At 45.1% G+C, this 14649-nt stretch overlaps 1 protein-coding gene across 3 annotated transcripts in view; it reads right to left on the bottom strand.

Annotated features, from left to right (window-relative positions):
• Positions 1–14649, bottom strand: part of ARFGEF2 (ADP ribosylation factor guanine nucleotide exchange factor 2) — a 114720-nt gene that overhangs the window by 77673 nt on the left and 22398 nt on the right. For all 3 annotated transcript variants that reach the window (XM_033186676.1, XM_033186677.1, XM_033186678.1), the window contains exons 4-6: positions 9076–9222; positions 7707–7886; positions 6811–7045 (exon numbers count right to left, since the gene is read on the bottom strand). In XM_033186676.1, coding sequence (XP_033042567.1) covers positions 6811–7045; positions 7707–7886; positions 9076–9222 — 562 coding nt within the window. The remainder of the gene's footprint in view (positions 1–6810; positions 7046–7706; positions 7887–9075; positions 9223–14649) is intronic.

Raw genomic sequence — 14649 nt, 5'->3', positions numbered from 1 at the left:
TACAGGTATATCAGTTTTTATCTTTTATACCGCATTTTGACTGCACTTTATCAAATCCTTACCACTGTGTTACCAATGCATATAGTATTCAACACAATAACACAGTGTACAGGTTTATAGCCTAGAGGTGAAACTGCCTATGACCCATTTCTCAGAACATAACCCTGTTGTTAAGCAATGCATGACGGCAAGTATTTACCAGTGCTCTTTAAGTTAACTCACCTTAAGCAATAAAATTCACAAAATAACAGTTTTCATATGTTAGTTACATTTTCTGAATGCATATTAAAATAAATGACCTTTAAAATATAAAACGTTCTGGTGGGGCATGGCGGTTCATGCCTGTAATCCCAGCACTTTGGGAGGCTGAGGTGGGGAGGATCACTTGAGCTCAGGAGTTTGAGACTAGCTTGGACAACACAGCAAAACCCCATTTCTACAAAAAGTATAAAAATTAGCAGGGCGTGGTGGCACACACCTGTAGTCCCAGCTCCTCGGGAGGCTGAGACAGGAGGATCACCTGAGCCTGAGAGGCAGAGGTTGCAGTGATTTGAGATTGCACCACTGCACTCCAGCCTGCGTGACAGAGTGAGACCCTGTCGGAAGGAAGGAAGGAAGGAAGGAAGGAGGGAGGGAGGGAGGGAGGGAAGGAGGGAAGGAGGGAGGAAGGGAGGGAGGGAAGCGTTCACTTACACGACATCTCACCTCTTGTAATTTGGTAAACATGAATAGATATTTCTAAGTTCCTTTTCCAGTCCCAACCTTCTCTGATGCTATGATATTAATAAAAGTATGGTGACAGTTTCCAATCTGTATCATACATTCCAAAGTACACAGCACCTCATTTACATTCAACACCCAAGAAATATCAATTCATTTTATCAGAGAAGCTACAGGCTCAGTGAGTTAGACCAGAGGCTATAAAGTGGTGATAAGTACCTCTGCCTGTACATATGTATTGCTTAGCCTATCTGCTGCTTTTCAAAACTTTTGAATTAGCTGCCAACATTTAAAAACCATGAGACTACTCACAAAAACCAGAATGGGCTTCTATTTAAAAAACCCAACTCTGTGGCAACACTGGGCCACAACTGGCTGGAACCAGGTGAAGCTGCCCTCTTCAGCCAGGGCACGAACTCACCTGACACCCTGTTGCCTCAGTCCTCACCACTCCCAATCAACTCCCTTCCCCTGGGGCCAAATGCGAGGCACCATCACACTTGGACCAGTGTTGTTACTACACAGTAAGCAGGAAAGTAACATGTCTGTTAAGAGCAAATAGGAGGCTGACTGGGCAGGGTGTTTTAAGAACATCAGAGAAAAAATGTTCCCTTGTAGAAGTGAATTCAGCATGGTGATTAACAGCAAGGGCTCTGGAGCCTGCATGTCTGATCCAGGTCCCTGCTCTGCCACTTCCCACTGTGGAGACTTAAGTTACTTAACCTCCCAAAGCCTCAGTTTCCTTACCAGTAAACAAAGCCCTGTGAGAATGATACAAAAAAAGCATTTAAAACAGTGCCTGAAAAAAGTGAGCTCTCAAATGCTACTTTTTATTAGGCCTGTGTGTTTATATGTAGGTGCTTGTCCTCATGATAGAAGCCTGCTCATTTCTGTCACGTGCCTGGCCGTGCAGACTAAATCCATAATGAAAATTTCCAATGAATCACACTGCAAGTAGTTTCAGTTAGTTAAAACCTTCACTATCTTTCATTCCTAAGGAGAAAAACAAAATTCCACGTCAGCACGGGTCTCCTCTTTCCCTCATGGCAGTTTTTCCATTTAAACAGCATCAAGAGCAACATTTTTTGGAGGGATAGAGTATATAACTCATATTCCTTAATAGGCAGGATCCATAATAGTACTTATGCGAAATCAAAACATTCTCAGGCCAGGAAGGGCTAAGGAGAGTCAGAGAGCCCGAACACTGGCAGAAGGTTCCTGAAGAGGGAGCTGCTAAGGAAAAATCCCAATAGAGGCTCCAAAGCAGAAGACTCCACCCAGTAACCGTGGACCGCTTCCCTTGCTGACATGACAGCCCTGGATAGGTCTCAGAAGAGACTTTTCTGGATGTTGTGATAACCACTACTAAGTACGTTGTATCGAAGTTTCAAGCATGCTGTGAAAGTGTTAGATAAGCAAATCAAATCAAATCTTTAAAAGGTACAAAGAATCTACTCAAAAAACACAGGTTCTGCTGGTTCCCTGGGATGTCACCACCATTACTGATTAGGCACCAGACCCTAGCTGTTTCAGACTCCGTCCTGAAGCAAAATAAGAGGGCCACCTTGACTAGGTTCACACAGGAGAAACCTTGCTGCCATTCCCTCTCTAGCCAGCTGCACAACACTCTGTGGTAGGCACTGCCAGTTCCCTAACTCATATCCTTCCTAACAGATCCTGAATTTTGTTTTGGGAGGGAATGTGCCTACATTTCTCAGCTTTTCTTGCAGAAAGGGCGATCATGTGATGAAGTTATAGCCAATGAGGGGTAAGCATAAGTTATCAGGGGTGGCAACAAGTTCCAGAAGACTCCTCTTTAGAGGAGTGACTCAGCTGGCAGAGTTCTTTAGGCCTACCTCTTCCTCTTTCTTCCTACCTGGAACAAAACGACAGGATCCTGAGCCACAGATGACCCTAAGGATAGAAGTCACATGCTAAGAATAATGAGGAAAAAATGGGAGGAGTCTGAGTTCTCTGTCCAGTGAAATAGGGAGCATGAGGGATGGTGAGGAGGTAAGATTCATTCAATCAACAAACTGAGTGTCTACGTGTCCCGCACAGTTCCAGGCATTTGGAACATATCGCTATCTAAAACAAAGATCCTGGTTGGGCACGGTGGCTCATGCCTGTAAACCCATCACTTTGGGAGGCCGAGATGGGTGGATCACCTGAGGTCAGGAGTTTGAGATCAGCCTGGCCAACATGGTGAAACTCTGGTTCTGCTAAAAAATACAAAATTAGCCAGATGTGGTGGTGTGAGCCTGTGGTCCCAGCTACTCAGGAGGCTGAGGCAGGGGAATCACTTGAACCTGGGAGGCAGAGGTTGCAGTGAGCCAAGATCTCACCACTGCACTACAGCCTGGGCAAGACAGCGAGACTCAGTCTCAAAAAAAAAAAAGGGGCCGGGCGCGGTGGCTCAAGCCTGTAATCCCAGCACTTCGGGAGGCCGAGACGGGCGGATCACGAGGTCAGGAGATCGAGACCATCCTGGCTAATACGGTGAAACCCCGTCTCTACTTAAAAATACAAAAAAAAAAAAACTAGCCGGGTGACGAGGCGGGCGCCTGTAGTCCCAGCTACTCGGGAGGCTGAGGCAGGAGAATGGCGTAAACCCGGGAGGCGGAGCTTGCAGTGAGCTGAGATCCGGTCACTGCACTCCAGCCTGGGTGGCAGAGCAAGACTCCGTCTTAAAAAAAAAAAAAAATGCGGCCGGGCGCGGTGGCTCAAGCCTGTAATCCCAGCACTTTGGGAGGCCGAGACGGGCGGATCACAAGGTCAGGAGATCGAGACCATCCTGGCTAACACGGTGAAACCCCATCTCTACTAAAAATACAAAAACTAGCCGGGCGAGGTGGCGGGCGCCTGTAGTCCCAGCTACTTAGGAGGCTGAGGCAGGAGAATGGCGTAAACCCGGGAGGTGGAGCTTGCAGTGAGCTGAGATCCGGCCACTGCACTCCAGCCTGGGAGACAGAGCCAGACTCCGTCTGAAAAAAAAAAAAAAAATGCAAAAGGTGAGCTAAGAAATCCACAAACACATAGGTAATTCTACATAGTATCTGTAAAAATATACACACACTGATGTCTGATGTTGGGAACTAAAAGTCAGAATCCTAAAAACAAACTTTAACTCCTGGCCTCAAGTAATCCGCCTGCTTTGGCCTCACAAAGTGCTGGGATTGGAGGCATGAGCCACCACAGATGTTCAGGTCTACTGGTGAATTATCTTCATCTACACAAATAACATGGGAGGCAAATTATCCCAGGAAGGCTGTGGGGGGGGGGGTTCCCAGTTAATTAAATTGGAAAACATTATGTTGAATGCCGAGTCAGCAGTACACTGAGTGTCCATTACGGTTAGCTATGTGATGGTGATTACTACAGGACAGTCTGTGGGAGAGCCCCATGGTTGTGTCCAACATCCACGCACTTTAGTAATATGTAAAAATAATAGCCACAGAGGCACTAGAGCTCAGGCCTTTCACTGGTACTTGAGGCCTGGACTCCAACTCCGGGTACTTGTCTCTCTTGTCTGCCTTGTTCAACTCCCTCTTCTGAAGGACCTGTTCTTTCTTTGGAGCCTAGTCCTGAGAACTGGAAGTCATTTGCTCCTTTAAGATTGATTGATTTAGAGATGGGGTATTTATTAGAGACAGGGTCTTGCTTTGTTGCCCAGGCTGGAGCACAGAAGGCTATTCACAGACACACTGCAGCCTCAAACTCCTGACCTCAAGTGATCCTCTTGCCTCAACCTCCCAAGTAACTGGGAATACAGGTGTGTGACATGGCGCCCAGTCCACTTGCTCTTTTTAAAAGTAACAGCACACCTCCATTCTGACCCACTATTTGCAGGTCTGGGGTTTGCTTCTCCCAGGCAATCTGATTCCCACGTTCCTGTAAAAATCTCATAGGATGCACCAAGTATTGGCCACAAAATCCACAGCAACATGCTAACTGCAAATTATTTTCTCTTTGTTAGAACAGAACTTCAAGTTACTGTGTTTCTGCAAAACTGTATTCTAGCAATAACGTTTTCTCCCCATTCATTCAAAAAATGTATTTGCTCAATGTCTGCTGCGTGTGCCAGGCACCATTCTAGGTGTTGGGAATATGGTGGTGAGCAGGGCAGCCTAGGCTTCAGTCCAGGAACAAGTGAACAGAACCCTTCAGTAATTTCAACTATTGTAAGTACTATGGAAAAATAAAAGATAATGGGACAGATATGTTGAGGAGCTACAGAAGTTGATCAGGGAAGCCTCTCTCAGTCTGAACTGAGAGACCTGAAGATACAGGGGGTTCAGAGGCAGGGAAGGGACAGTAAGTGCAAAGGCACTCAGGCAGAAACAAGGACAGCCTTTCAATAACCAGAAAGGGCACCTGTTAATTGTGTAGCAAAAAAGAGAAAGAGAGGTATAAGCTATGAGGACGGGCATAGATTTCAGTCAGAATAGCACAGGATGGGCAATTACCAAAGTTTAAGCAGGGGTCATGTTCTAATTCATGGTTTAAGAGATCACTTTGGCTGCTGTACAGAAAATGGGCTAAAGTGGAAGCACTTTTATGCAGCTCAGAGAGACTTGGTTTTATATCTGCACAGCTATGCTTATTACAGTGCATTTAAATATTAACATTTATTGACTGATTACACCTTAATAAGGGTTACAGTAAAAACCTGGTCCTTTTCCTAGAGAGTTACAAAGGCAAAGATGACAACAGATACAGAGGGTGGGCCAGGGGATTCTGAGCACCTTCCTTGGGACTCTCGACAGCAGGAGTAAGTAGACGGCAACTCCGTGCTCACCCTGAGACAAACACCATTCTTGGTGGCAATTTTTTCTTTTGTGCTTTCCTTGAGTAAACGAATACCGAACAACATTCCAGCAACAACACTTGGTCTGTTCTCATGTACATCAAGCAGTCTGTTAAATTATAAAGGAATAAAACCTGCTCAAATATGTGCACTCCAGTAGGGAACATACTACCAACAGAAATCATTATCAGCAATGTGGCTGAAGAAGAAATTAGATCAGTTATGAAGACAGGTCAGATATTTTGTATAGAACAACCTGCTTGAGGTCGGGCGCGGTGGCTCAAGCCTGTAATCCCAGCACTTTGGGAGGCCGAGACGGGCGGATCACAAGGTCAGGAGATCGAGACCATCCTGGCTAACATGGTGAAACCCCGTCTCTACTAAAAAATACAAAAAACTAGCCGGGCGAGGTGGCGGCTGCCTGTAGTCCCAGCTACTCAAGAAGCTGAGGCAGGAGAATGGCATAAGAAACCCGGGAGGCGGAGCTTGCAGTGAGCTGAGATCTGGCCATTGCAGTCCAGCCTAGGCGAAAGAGCGAGACTCCGTCTCAAAAAAAAAAAAAAGAACAACCTGCTTGAGTGAAGAAGCATTTGACAGAATCACTTGGGGAAGGAAATTCCTGAAAAAATACCAATTTCAGATCTGGTTCCTACAAACTGCCCAGAGAGAGATATGAACAGTTAGAAGTATCATAACAACTCAATCCAGTATTTCATTTACTTTAAGAATATAATCAGGGGTCGGTTAGCCTCTCACTTAAAAACCCAACAAAAACAAGTGATGTACATGGTCACCAGAAGAAGAAAACAAAGCTATCTGAGCATGTCTATCCGTCCATCCACCTGCTACCTTCTGGCTCCTTCCATGGATATCTATGAGTGGCTACTGCCAGGCACTCGGCAAGGCATGGAGATCCAGTGTAGACATGAGAATCAAAGCCCTTGTCCTCCTGTGGACACTGAATAACTAATCACCCAATCAATTAACTACTGAACGGTAAGTGTCCCAACCTGAACCTGCTGCACTGAGGCTGAAATGAAGAAGTAGCAGCTAGATACATTCCAGTACTAGTTAGAGAAAACAGCACAGCTGACAACGGGACACTCGACATCATGCCTCGCTGGTTGTGTTTCCTAAGAGAAAAGCAAAGGGAAAGGCCCAGAAAGAGACAAGCTGTTATCAGAGGTTTCCTACAGATGTTATGACATATGCTTCCTCCGCCCCTCACACAGGCTGATTCCCTCTCACACTTGGAAAAAGAGCCATACCGTATCAGCCCGTACCTGACAGTGATGAGCCTCTTTCTCTGGGCGCGTCTCCATTTTCTGTGCTTACTTTCCCAGAATCACTCCTGGCATGTTCACCGTTGGTTAAATCTGTTTTTTCGGGAGTTGTTGGTTTGCTTTGTGCCTGACTGTGCTTCAAACGAACGAACTTTGGGGATACTGCTGCAGCTTGGATCACAGGGGACTGGGGTTTTGACTGGATTGGTTTTTCCAGTTCTCTGGCCTCCTGCAACTAAAAGGCAACAAAAGAGGGATACAATCTAAATAGTCTCAGCATTTTGGTAAGGAAGAAAAATTATGCCAGCCTATTACTTAAAAAATTTCCTGGGCTGGGCACGGGGGTTAACACCTATAATTTCAGCACTTTGGAAGGCTGAGGCAGCAGGAATTCTTGAGCCCAGGAGTTCAAGACCAGCCTGGGCAATATGGTGAAACTCTGTCCCTACAGAAAATTAAAAAATTAGCTGGGTGTGGTAGGACATGCCTGTAGTCCCAGCTACTTGGGAGGTTGAGGTGGGAAGATTACTTGAGCTGGGAAGGTCAAGCCTGCAGTGAGCCATGATCATGCCAGCGCACTCCAGCTTGGGCAACAGAACAAGACCCTCTCCCCCCCCCAAAAAAAAAAAAAAAAAGAAAGAAGTCCAGCCACAAGGATAACATATTTAAAAGGAAATAAATTCCTTTGACAATCTCCAAACAAATTCTGAACACAAATTTCAAAACCCGTTAGTTTCTCTGATTTTTAAAGCAAGAACAAAAGCACAGTACAGAGAATCCACAGGCAGAAGAGGTAACTTTAAAATGCTAGCAAATCTTCACAGGCACCGAGGTCACACATGACAGTTCAGAGAGCAATGATGTCTTGCCCCTAGCACTTAAGTGCTGTCACTCACCACTTGATTTTCCATGCGGGTGAAAATGACGTTCAGCATCTGAGTAAGGGTAGCCTTGGCAGTGGTTTGATTGATGAGATTTTTGCTGGCCAAATAGATATTGTAACATGTCCTCACTGTCTGCAGGATAGTACCCTCATGAATTTCAATGTGTGGGGAAGTCACTGCGGTCAGAAGAGCCTAAAACAGAAATCCGCGACCTTCACCATCAGGAACGCACATCACCTTCCTGCCCTCCTATGGCCACACTTTTCTAGAGGGTCTGGTTTTGTTTTTCTCTTGTGTGTATGTGTGTGTTTTTTTAAATAAATTGTAAGATGGCTCTGCAAATTAAACTAGATGATTATTATCAAGAGCCAACTCCTATGGCTGTTAGGTGAAAAACAGCGAACAATTCTATGAAATCCAAATCACTTGAAACGATTAAATTGTGTTGAAGCAGACTTTCCACTGGCTCACTTTTTCAAAAGCCAAACTTCTAGCCAGGGAGGGTGGTTCACTTGAGGTCAGGAGTTCAAGTGAACTCTATTAAAAATATAAAAATAATCCAGGAGTGGTGGTGCATGCCTGTAGTCCCAGCTACTCAGGAGGATGAGGAACAAGAACTGCTTGAACCTGTGAGGTGGAGTCTGCAGTGAGCCGAGATTACACCACTGCACCCTGGCCTGGGCGACAGAGCAAGACTGCCTCAAAAAAAAAAAAGCCAAACTTCTGAATTTTATTTAATACTGATTGAAAAACCTACAATGAATAATATGACAATTATCTCAGGACATATAACACTCCAAAGTGATCTCACCCAGATTAATCAGAAAATACATGTTTCGATGGTGGTTAGTTTCCCAATTCCCTGGTGGGTTTTCAAGAGGCTTTAAGAAAGCCTGGAGCCCTCCCCTCATAATCCTAATACTTTCAGGACTTAAGATTTGGATCCTTGGCTACACCCGTCCTGATCCTTTTCTCAGACAAGCAGATGGTACTATCTGTGCCAAACCATTCTTGGCAGCAGAAATCGAACAGGGAAATAGGACAGAGGCAAGTCAGAGATAAGAATATCAACAAAGACCCACTGAGAAACCCAGACTGGGAATCCAAGGCTAACCAGAGGATTTCAAGACGATTTAGTTCACAAGCAATTTACATTGTTATTAGCTGAAAGATTTACTTTGAAAACACACCTGGTTCCATTTTTCTTGTCTCAGTCCATGCTAATAAATTCTGACACCTAACAAAAGATCTAAGTGATGCTTAAATCTTTCTGGTCCACCTCAGCACCACCTGAGACAATACATGGTAAATTAGAAATCCAGATTCCCACAGGGACTTGCTTTCTAATTTAAAAACCAGACAGGCAAACAAACAGGTATACCTTAATTATTTGTAACTGAACCCCTTCATCGGTCTGAGGGCCCTGAAAACAATTGCAAATGGTTTCAACAATTCTGTCGATCAGCCGCTTCCCAGGGGCTCCACTGTCGGGGGCGTTGCCAGTGATGTGCCCATATGCGATGAGTTTCTAAAGAGAGAAAGAAGAGAGATTATAAATTTCTGCTTGGCCAGGACTGAGGCCTTCCGTGGCAGCCCACAATAGCAAAAGAGAGGCACTTCCAGTTCCTACAGAGTCCTCTGCTCCGTGACCACAACCCTCGTCCTGTCACCTGACAGCAAAAGATACCTGCAATGGTGACACAGTGTCTGACGAAAAATGCAAGATATAGAGTGCTCCCCAGTATGCAACCATCTCTACAAACCTGAGGAATTAAAAGCTATACATACTCAAGACAGAGAGAAGATTAGTGGTTGTCTCGAGTTAGGGGGGCGGCGTAGGGAGACATAGGGAGTGATTGTCAGTGATAATATAAAAATGGTCTAAAGTTAGGTTGTGGTAATGGTTGCACAACTCTATCAATAAAGTAAAACCCATGAAATTGCGTGTGTGTGTGTGTGTATATATATTTTATATATATATATATATATTTTTTTTTTTTTTTTTTTTTTTTTTTTTGAGACAGGGTCTCACTCTGTTACCTAGGCTGGAGTGATGTGGTACGGCCATGGCTCACTGAAGCCTCCACCTCCCAGGCTCAAGCAATCCTCCTACCTCAGCCTCTTGAGCAGCTGGAACCACAGGCACATGCCACCAAGCTAGTCTAATTTTTCTTTATTCTTTGTAGAGACGGGGTCTTCCTGTGTTGCTCAGATTGGTCCTGAACTCTTGGGGTCAAGCGATCCTCCTGCCTGTAATCTCAAAGTGTTGGGATTACAGATGTGAGCCACTGTGCCTGGCTTGAATTACACTTTAAATGGATGAATTGTATGTATGTTAATTTTATCTCAAAAAGCTGTTTTTATATATATTTATGTGAATATGTATCTTCTTTCAATGGAAAGATACCTAAGAAACTAATAACATAATTGCTTGAGGGAGGAGAACAAAGTAGCTGTGACCCGGGGTGGGACTAAGACACTCTGTAGTACATCTTTTCATTTTTTTCAATGTTGAATCGTGTCAGTGTATTTTCTATTCCAAAAATTAAAGTAAAAACTTCATCTGCATAAAAATAACTGCATTTCACACCTACATCAATAGTAGTGTGTGTCACCCACGAGCAGCTGCTTGGAACCTGCCCTCTCTGAGAGGTTACAGATCGGTCTGTGCCACCTCACCCACAACTGGGATGTCAGCATGGAGGACAGAGCTGGAAGGAACCTCAAAGGTCAGCAGGAGGATGATTTCTAAGTCTGGCTAAGAAACAAAATCACCTGAGGGAGCTCAATAAAAACACAGGTTCCTGGACTCCAACCCAGACCTACTGAAGTAGAACTTCCACGTGGAGCCCAGAGATCAGTGTTTTTCTCCAAGCTATTCAGGTTATATTGATGGTTGATTAGATAAAAGAATCACTCATCTGGCACGTATACATGTGAACTCTAAGGCATTCTCTGCCTCCAGTGACTTGGTGACTCCTACAATTGCTGTTCTGTTCTTTCTCCTTTTGGCTTCTAGCTGGTCACATGCTTCTGCCCATACCAGGGGGACTCAGGGTCCTGAGGTTATCTGTAGAGCAGCCACCACTGTGAGAGGAAGACTGGCCACTCTGCAGAGGTCCGACACTGTTTCTCAAGGGCTTTTCCCCTTCTTTAGCTAGTGAAGTGTCACCACTCAATAAGCAGAAAGAAAAATGGATTGAGAGAGTGGCTGAGAGTAGAAATGCAATACTACTGGATGGAGCGACTGAAGGAGCAGGAGAGAGGCCTGTGCACACTCTGCTGCTCAAGTCCAACCCCCAAATCTCCAGGTGGAGGGTGTGGCCTGTGAAGGGCAAGTCCAGATACCCTTTACCTCACCCCTCACATTGCTGCTGCTGGTGCAGGCTTCCTAGGAGGGCAGAGCTGTCTACCTGGAAATTGAGCTCTGGTTTTGACATTGCTTGTTCTTACATCTAACAGACTCAAGTCTGTTTTGTGCACTGGACTGCAAGTGGGGTGGTCTAGGAACTCCTCAAATGTGAATGCTGAAAAGTGGGCTCCAATACTGATGCCACAAAGCAAGCTGGACATGGATTACTACTTTTGTACTTCAACTAAAGTATGAAAAGGACAGAAAGTATCCTCCCCTCTATAGACTTCTTAAGGGGCACATTACCCTTCAAATCAGAAAGAGTTTTAAGTATGGCTTCCCCTCTCATCTGCGCAGTGAGATAAGGCCAGGAGAAAGAAGAGTTCCTGTATCCTGTGGATCTCTGGTTCTGCTTTCTCATCCTTCTCTGTGACAGACCCTGTTCTGGGCACTGGGGACACAGCAGTAAGACAAATGTAATTATTTTTCTCATAGAGTCTACATTCTCCAGGGAGGCACACCAAAGCTCAAAGTTCTGACTGGGACCTGTAGGGCCGTGTGTGACTTGTAGATACTGCCCCCTATCTCCCACTGTCCCCCAGGTAGATGTCCCCACCTTGTTCCTTGCTAACGCCATGAGCAGTGGGAAGAGGGACAGGGAGGGAGGCCTCTGGGCAGCTGGCCCACTGACACATGAATCAGGGCTTATACAGGGACATTCTGCCATGGAGGGGAAGATGATGACAATATAAACCACTATAACAGGCCTTTATAGGACTCACTGCATGAAGGAAAATGCCATGTGGTTGGTTTGTTGGTACAGAATAGGACATAGTTAGTAATAAATAGAGGTGGGAGTAAGTAAGCTATATTACAAGTTATCCCATTCACATGAATGAATATATTTGGTACAAATTAAATCTTCTACCTCACTGGTCTCTTCTGAAGTTGGTTCTATTTATTTTGCCTCAGTGATAGGAATCCAAAGAGTCACCTCTGACCACAGAAACTGAGGCATGTCTCCAAGGAGGCTTGCACAGAGATGTTCACTGTAACCCTGTGTGTGAATGCCTCCGTACACGGGAGCGATAGATGAAATGGTGGCACGACACACCATATGCCAGTCAAAAGAAATGCACTAGATCCACATGGAGCAATATAGCTAGAGCCTAATAACAGTGTTGAATGTAAAAAGCTGCAGAGAAACTTGTAAAAGTGATATCATTTATTTAAAAAAAAAAAAGAGAGAGAAGAGAAGAGAAAATTATACACTTAAACAGGCAATTGGGTTTGGGGCTGGTGGCCCAAGGAACTTCATTTTATCTGTAAAGTTCTAAAAACTTTTTTTTTTTTTTTTTTGAGACGGGGTCTCACTCTGTCGCCGGGGCTGGAGTGCAGTGGCCGGATCTCAGCTCACTGCAAGCTCCGCCTCCCGGGTTCACGCCATTCTCCTGCCTCAGCCTCCCGAGTAGCTGGGACTACAGGCGCCCGCCACCTCGCCCGGCTAGTTTTTTTGTATTTTTTTTAGTAGAGACGGGGTTTCACAGTGTTCGCCAGGATGGTCTCGATCTCCTGACCTCGTGATCCGCCCGTCTTGGCCTCCGAAAGTGCTGGGATTACAGGCTTGAGCCACCGCGCCCGGCCTAAAAACTTTTTAACAGAGAATGTAGTCACAACTTATATAATTAAAAATTGATTTTTCGATGTGCATTTAAAAAATCTAAAGTTTTCTGAAAATCAGAGCTAAAAGATAATGTTTGTGGTATAAACAGGGCAGCTTAGATTAATGGTTTCCTGTAGCCTTCACTGGGATGTAAAAAGACAATGTTAGAATTGTATTTATATTTTTCTAATTGTCCTTTGCAAAGATATATTTTTGCATGCTTTACAATATATGTACTTTATTTACTTATTTATTTTGAGATGGGGTCTCATTCTGTCACCCACGCTGGAATGCAGTGGCATGATCTCTGCTCACTGCAACCTCTGCCTCCCAGGCTCAAGTGATCCTCCCACCTCAGCCTCCTGAGTAGTTGGAACCACAGGCGCAGGCCACTATGCCTGGCTAATTTTTTGTATTTTTAGTAGAGGCGGGGTTTCCCCATGTTGCCCAGGCTGGTCTTAAGCTGGTCTTAAATTGCTCAGGCAATTCGCCTGTCTCGGCCTCCCAAAGTGCTGGGATTAGAGGCGTGAACTACTGCGCCTGGCCATATATATACTTTAATAACAGTAACATGTGTAAATAAAGAGTTTTTTTGTAGAAATGAGGTCTCCCTATGTTGTTCAAGCTGGTCTCGAACTCCTGGGCTCAAGCAATCCTTCCACCTTGGCCTCCCAAAGCACTGGGATTATAGGTGTGAACCATCATGCCCAACCCATAACTTTATTTTATTTTTTGGAGGCAGAGTGCAGTGGCACAATCCTGGCTCACTGCAACCTCCATCTCCTGGGTTCAAGTGATTCTCCTGCCTCAGCCTCCCAAGTAGCTGGGATTATAGGTGCGTGCTACCACACCCAGCTAATTTTTTGTATTTTTAGGAGAGACAGGGTCTCATCATGTTGCCCAGGCTGGTCCTGAACTCCTGAGCTCAGGCAATCCACCCGTCTCGGCCTTCCAAAGTGCTGGGATTACAGGAGTGAGCTACCGCACCCGGCCCTAACCTATAATTTTAAATTAAAGAAATATTAATATATTGGGAGGATATCCTCAAAAATGGTTTTATTATTCACTTGAGGCCAGGAGTTCAAGACCAGCCTGGACAACAAAGTGAGACCCAGGTCTCTACAAAAAGTAAAAATAATAACTAGCTGGCTGTGGTGGCACATACCTGTAGTCCCAGCTACTCGAGAGGCTGAGGTGGGAGGACTGCATGAGTCCAGGAGTTTGAGGTTGCAGTGACCTATGATCAAGCCACTGCACTCTAGTCTGGGCAACAGAGTGAGACCCTGTCTCTAAAAAAAAAAAAAGAAAACTGGGCACAGTGGCTCACGCCTGTAATCCTAACACCTTGGGAAGCCGAGGTAGGCTTAAGCTCAAGAGTTCAGGACCAGTCTGGACAACATGGCAAAACCTTGCCTTTACAAAAAATAGAAAAATGAGCACGTGGTCCCAGCTACCTGGGAAGTTGAGGTGGGAGGATCACCTGAGCCTGGGGAAGTAGGGCTTACAGTGAGCCTGATCATGCCACTGCACTCCAGCCTGACAGAATGAAACCTGAGACCCTCTCTCAAAAACAAATATATATATATATATATATAACTGATATATTACCAGAAAAACTTGGAGACCACTTACTAGCTTAGACATGACTGACCGTAACCCTCCTTACACTTAGCCCTGACTGTGGGGAAGTGTGTAGCAGACCAAATGTTGGAGGAAGGGAAGAGAGAATCTTTATCACTTGGTAGAAGCAAGACACAGGGGAAGTCTCCAGGCTTCTCCCAGTGGAGAGGGAGCCTGGGCTAACTGTGTTTATGGCAAATCAGTCCCAAAAGCACCTTTGCCACTCCTACTGCTGCGCCAAGCTCAAAGAATGGCAGGGCACAGCACGGATGTATCTGCAGCTGGTTTCAATTCTGCCCAAACCAAACTTTACCCCCAGA

Source organism: Trachypithecus francoisi, unplaced genomic scaffold (genome assembly GCF_009764315.1).
Source record: "Trachypithecus francoisi isolate TF-2019V2 unplaced genomic scaffold, Tfra_2.0 Lachesis_group21, whole genome shotgun sequence".
NCBI lineage: Eukaryota > Metazoa > Chordata > Mammalia > Primates > Cercopithecidae > Trachypithecus > Trachypithecus francoisi.
Note: the sequence above shows the minus strand (reverse complement) of the source record. Positions and strands in the feature narration are given on the sequence as shown.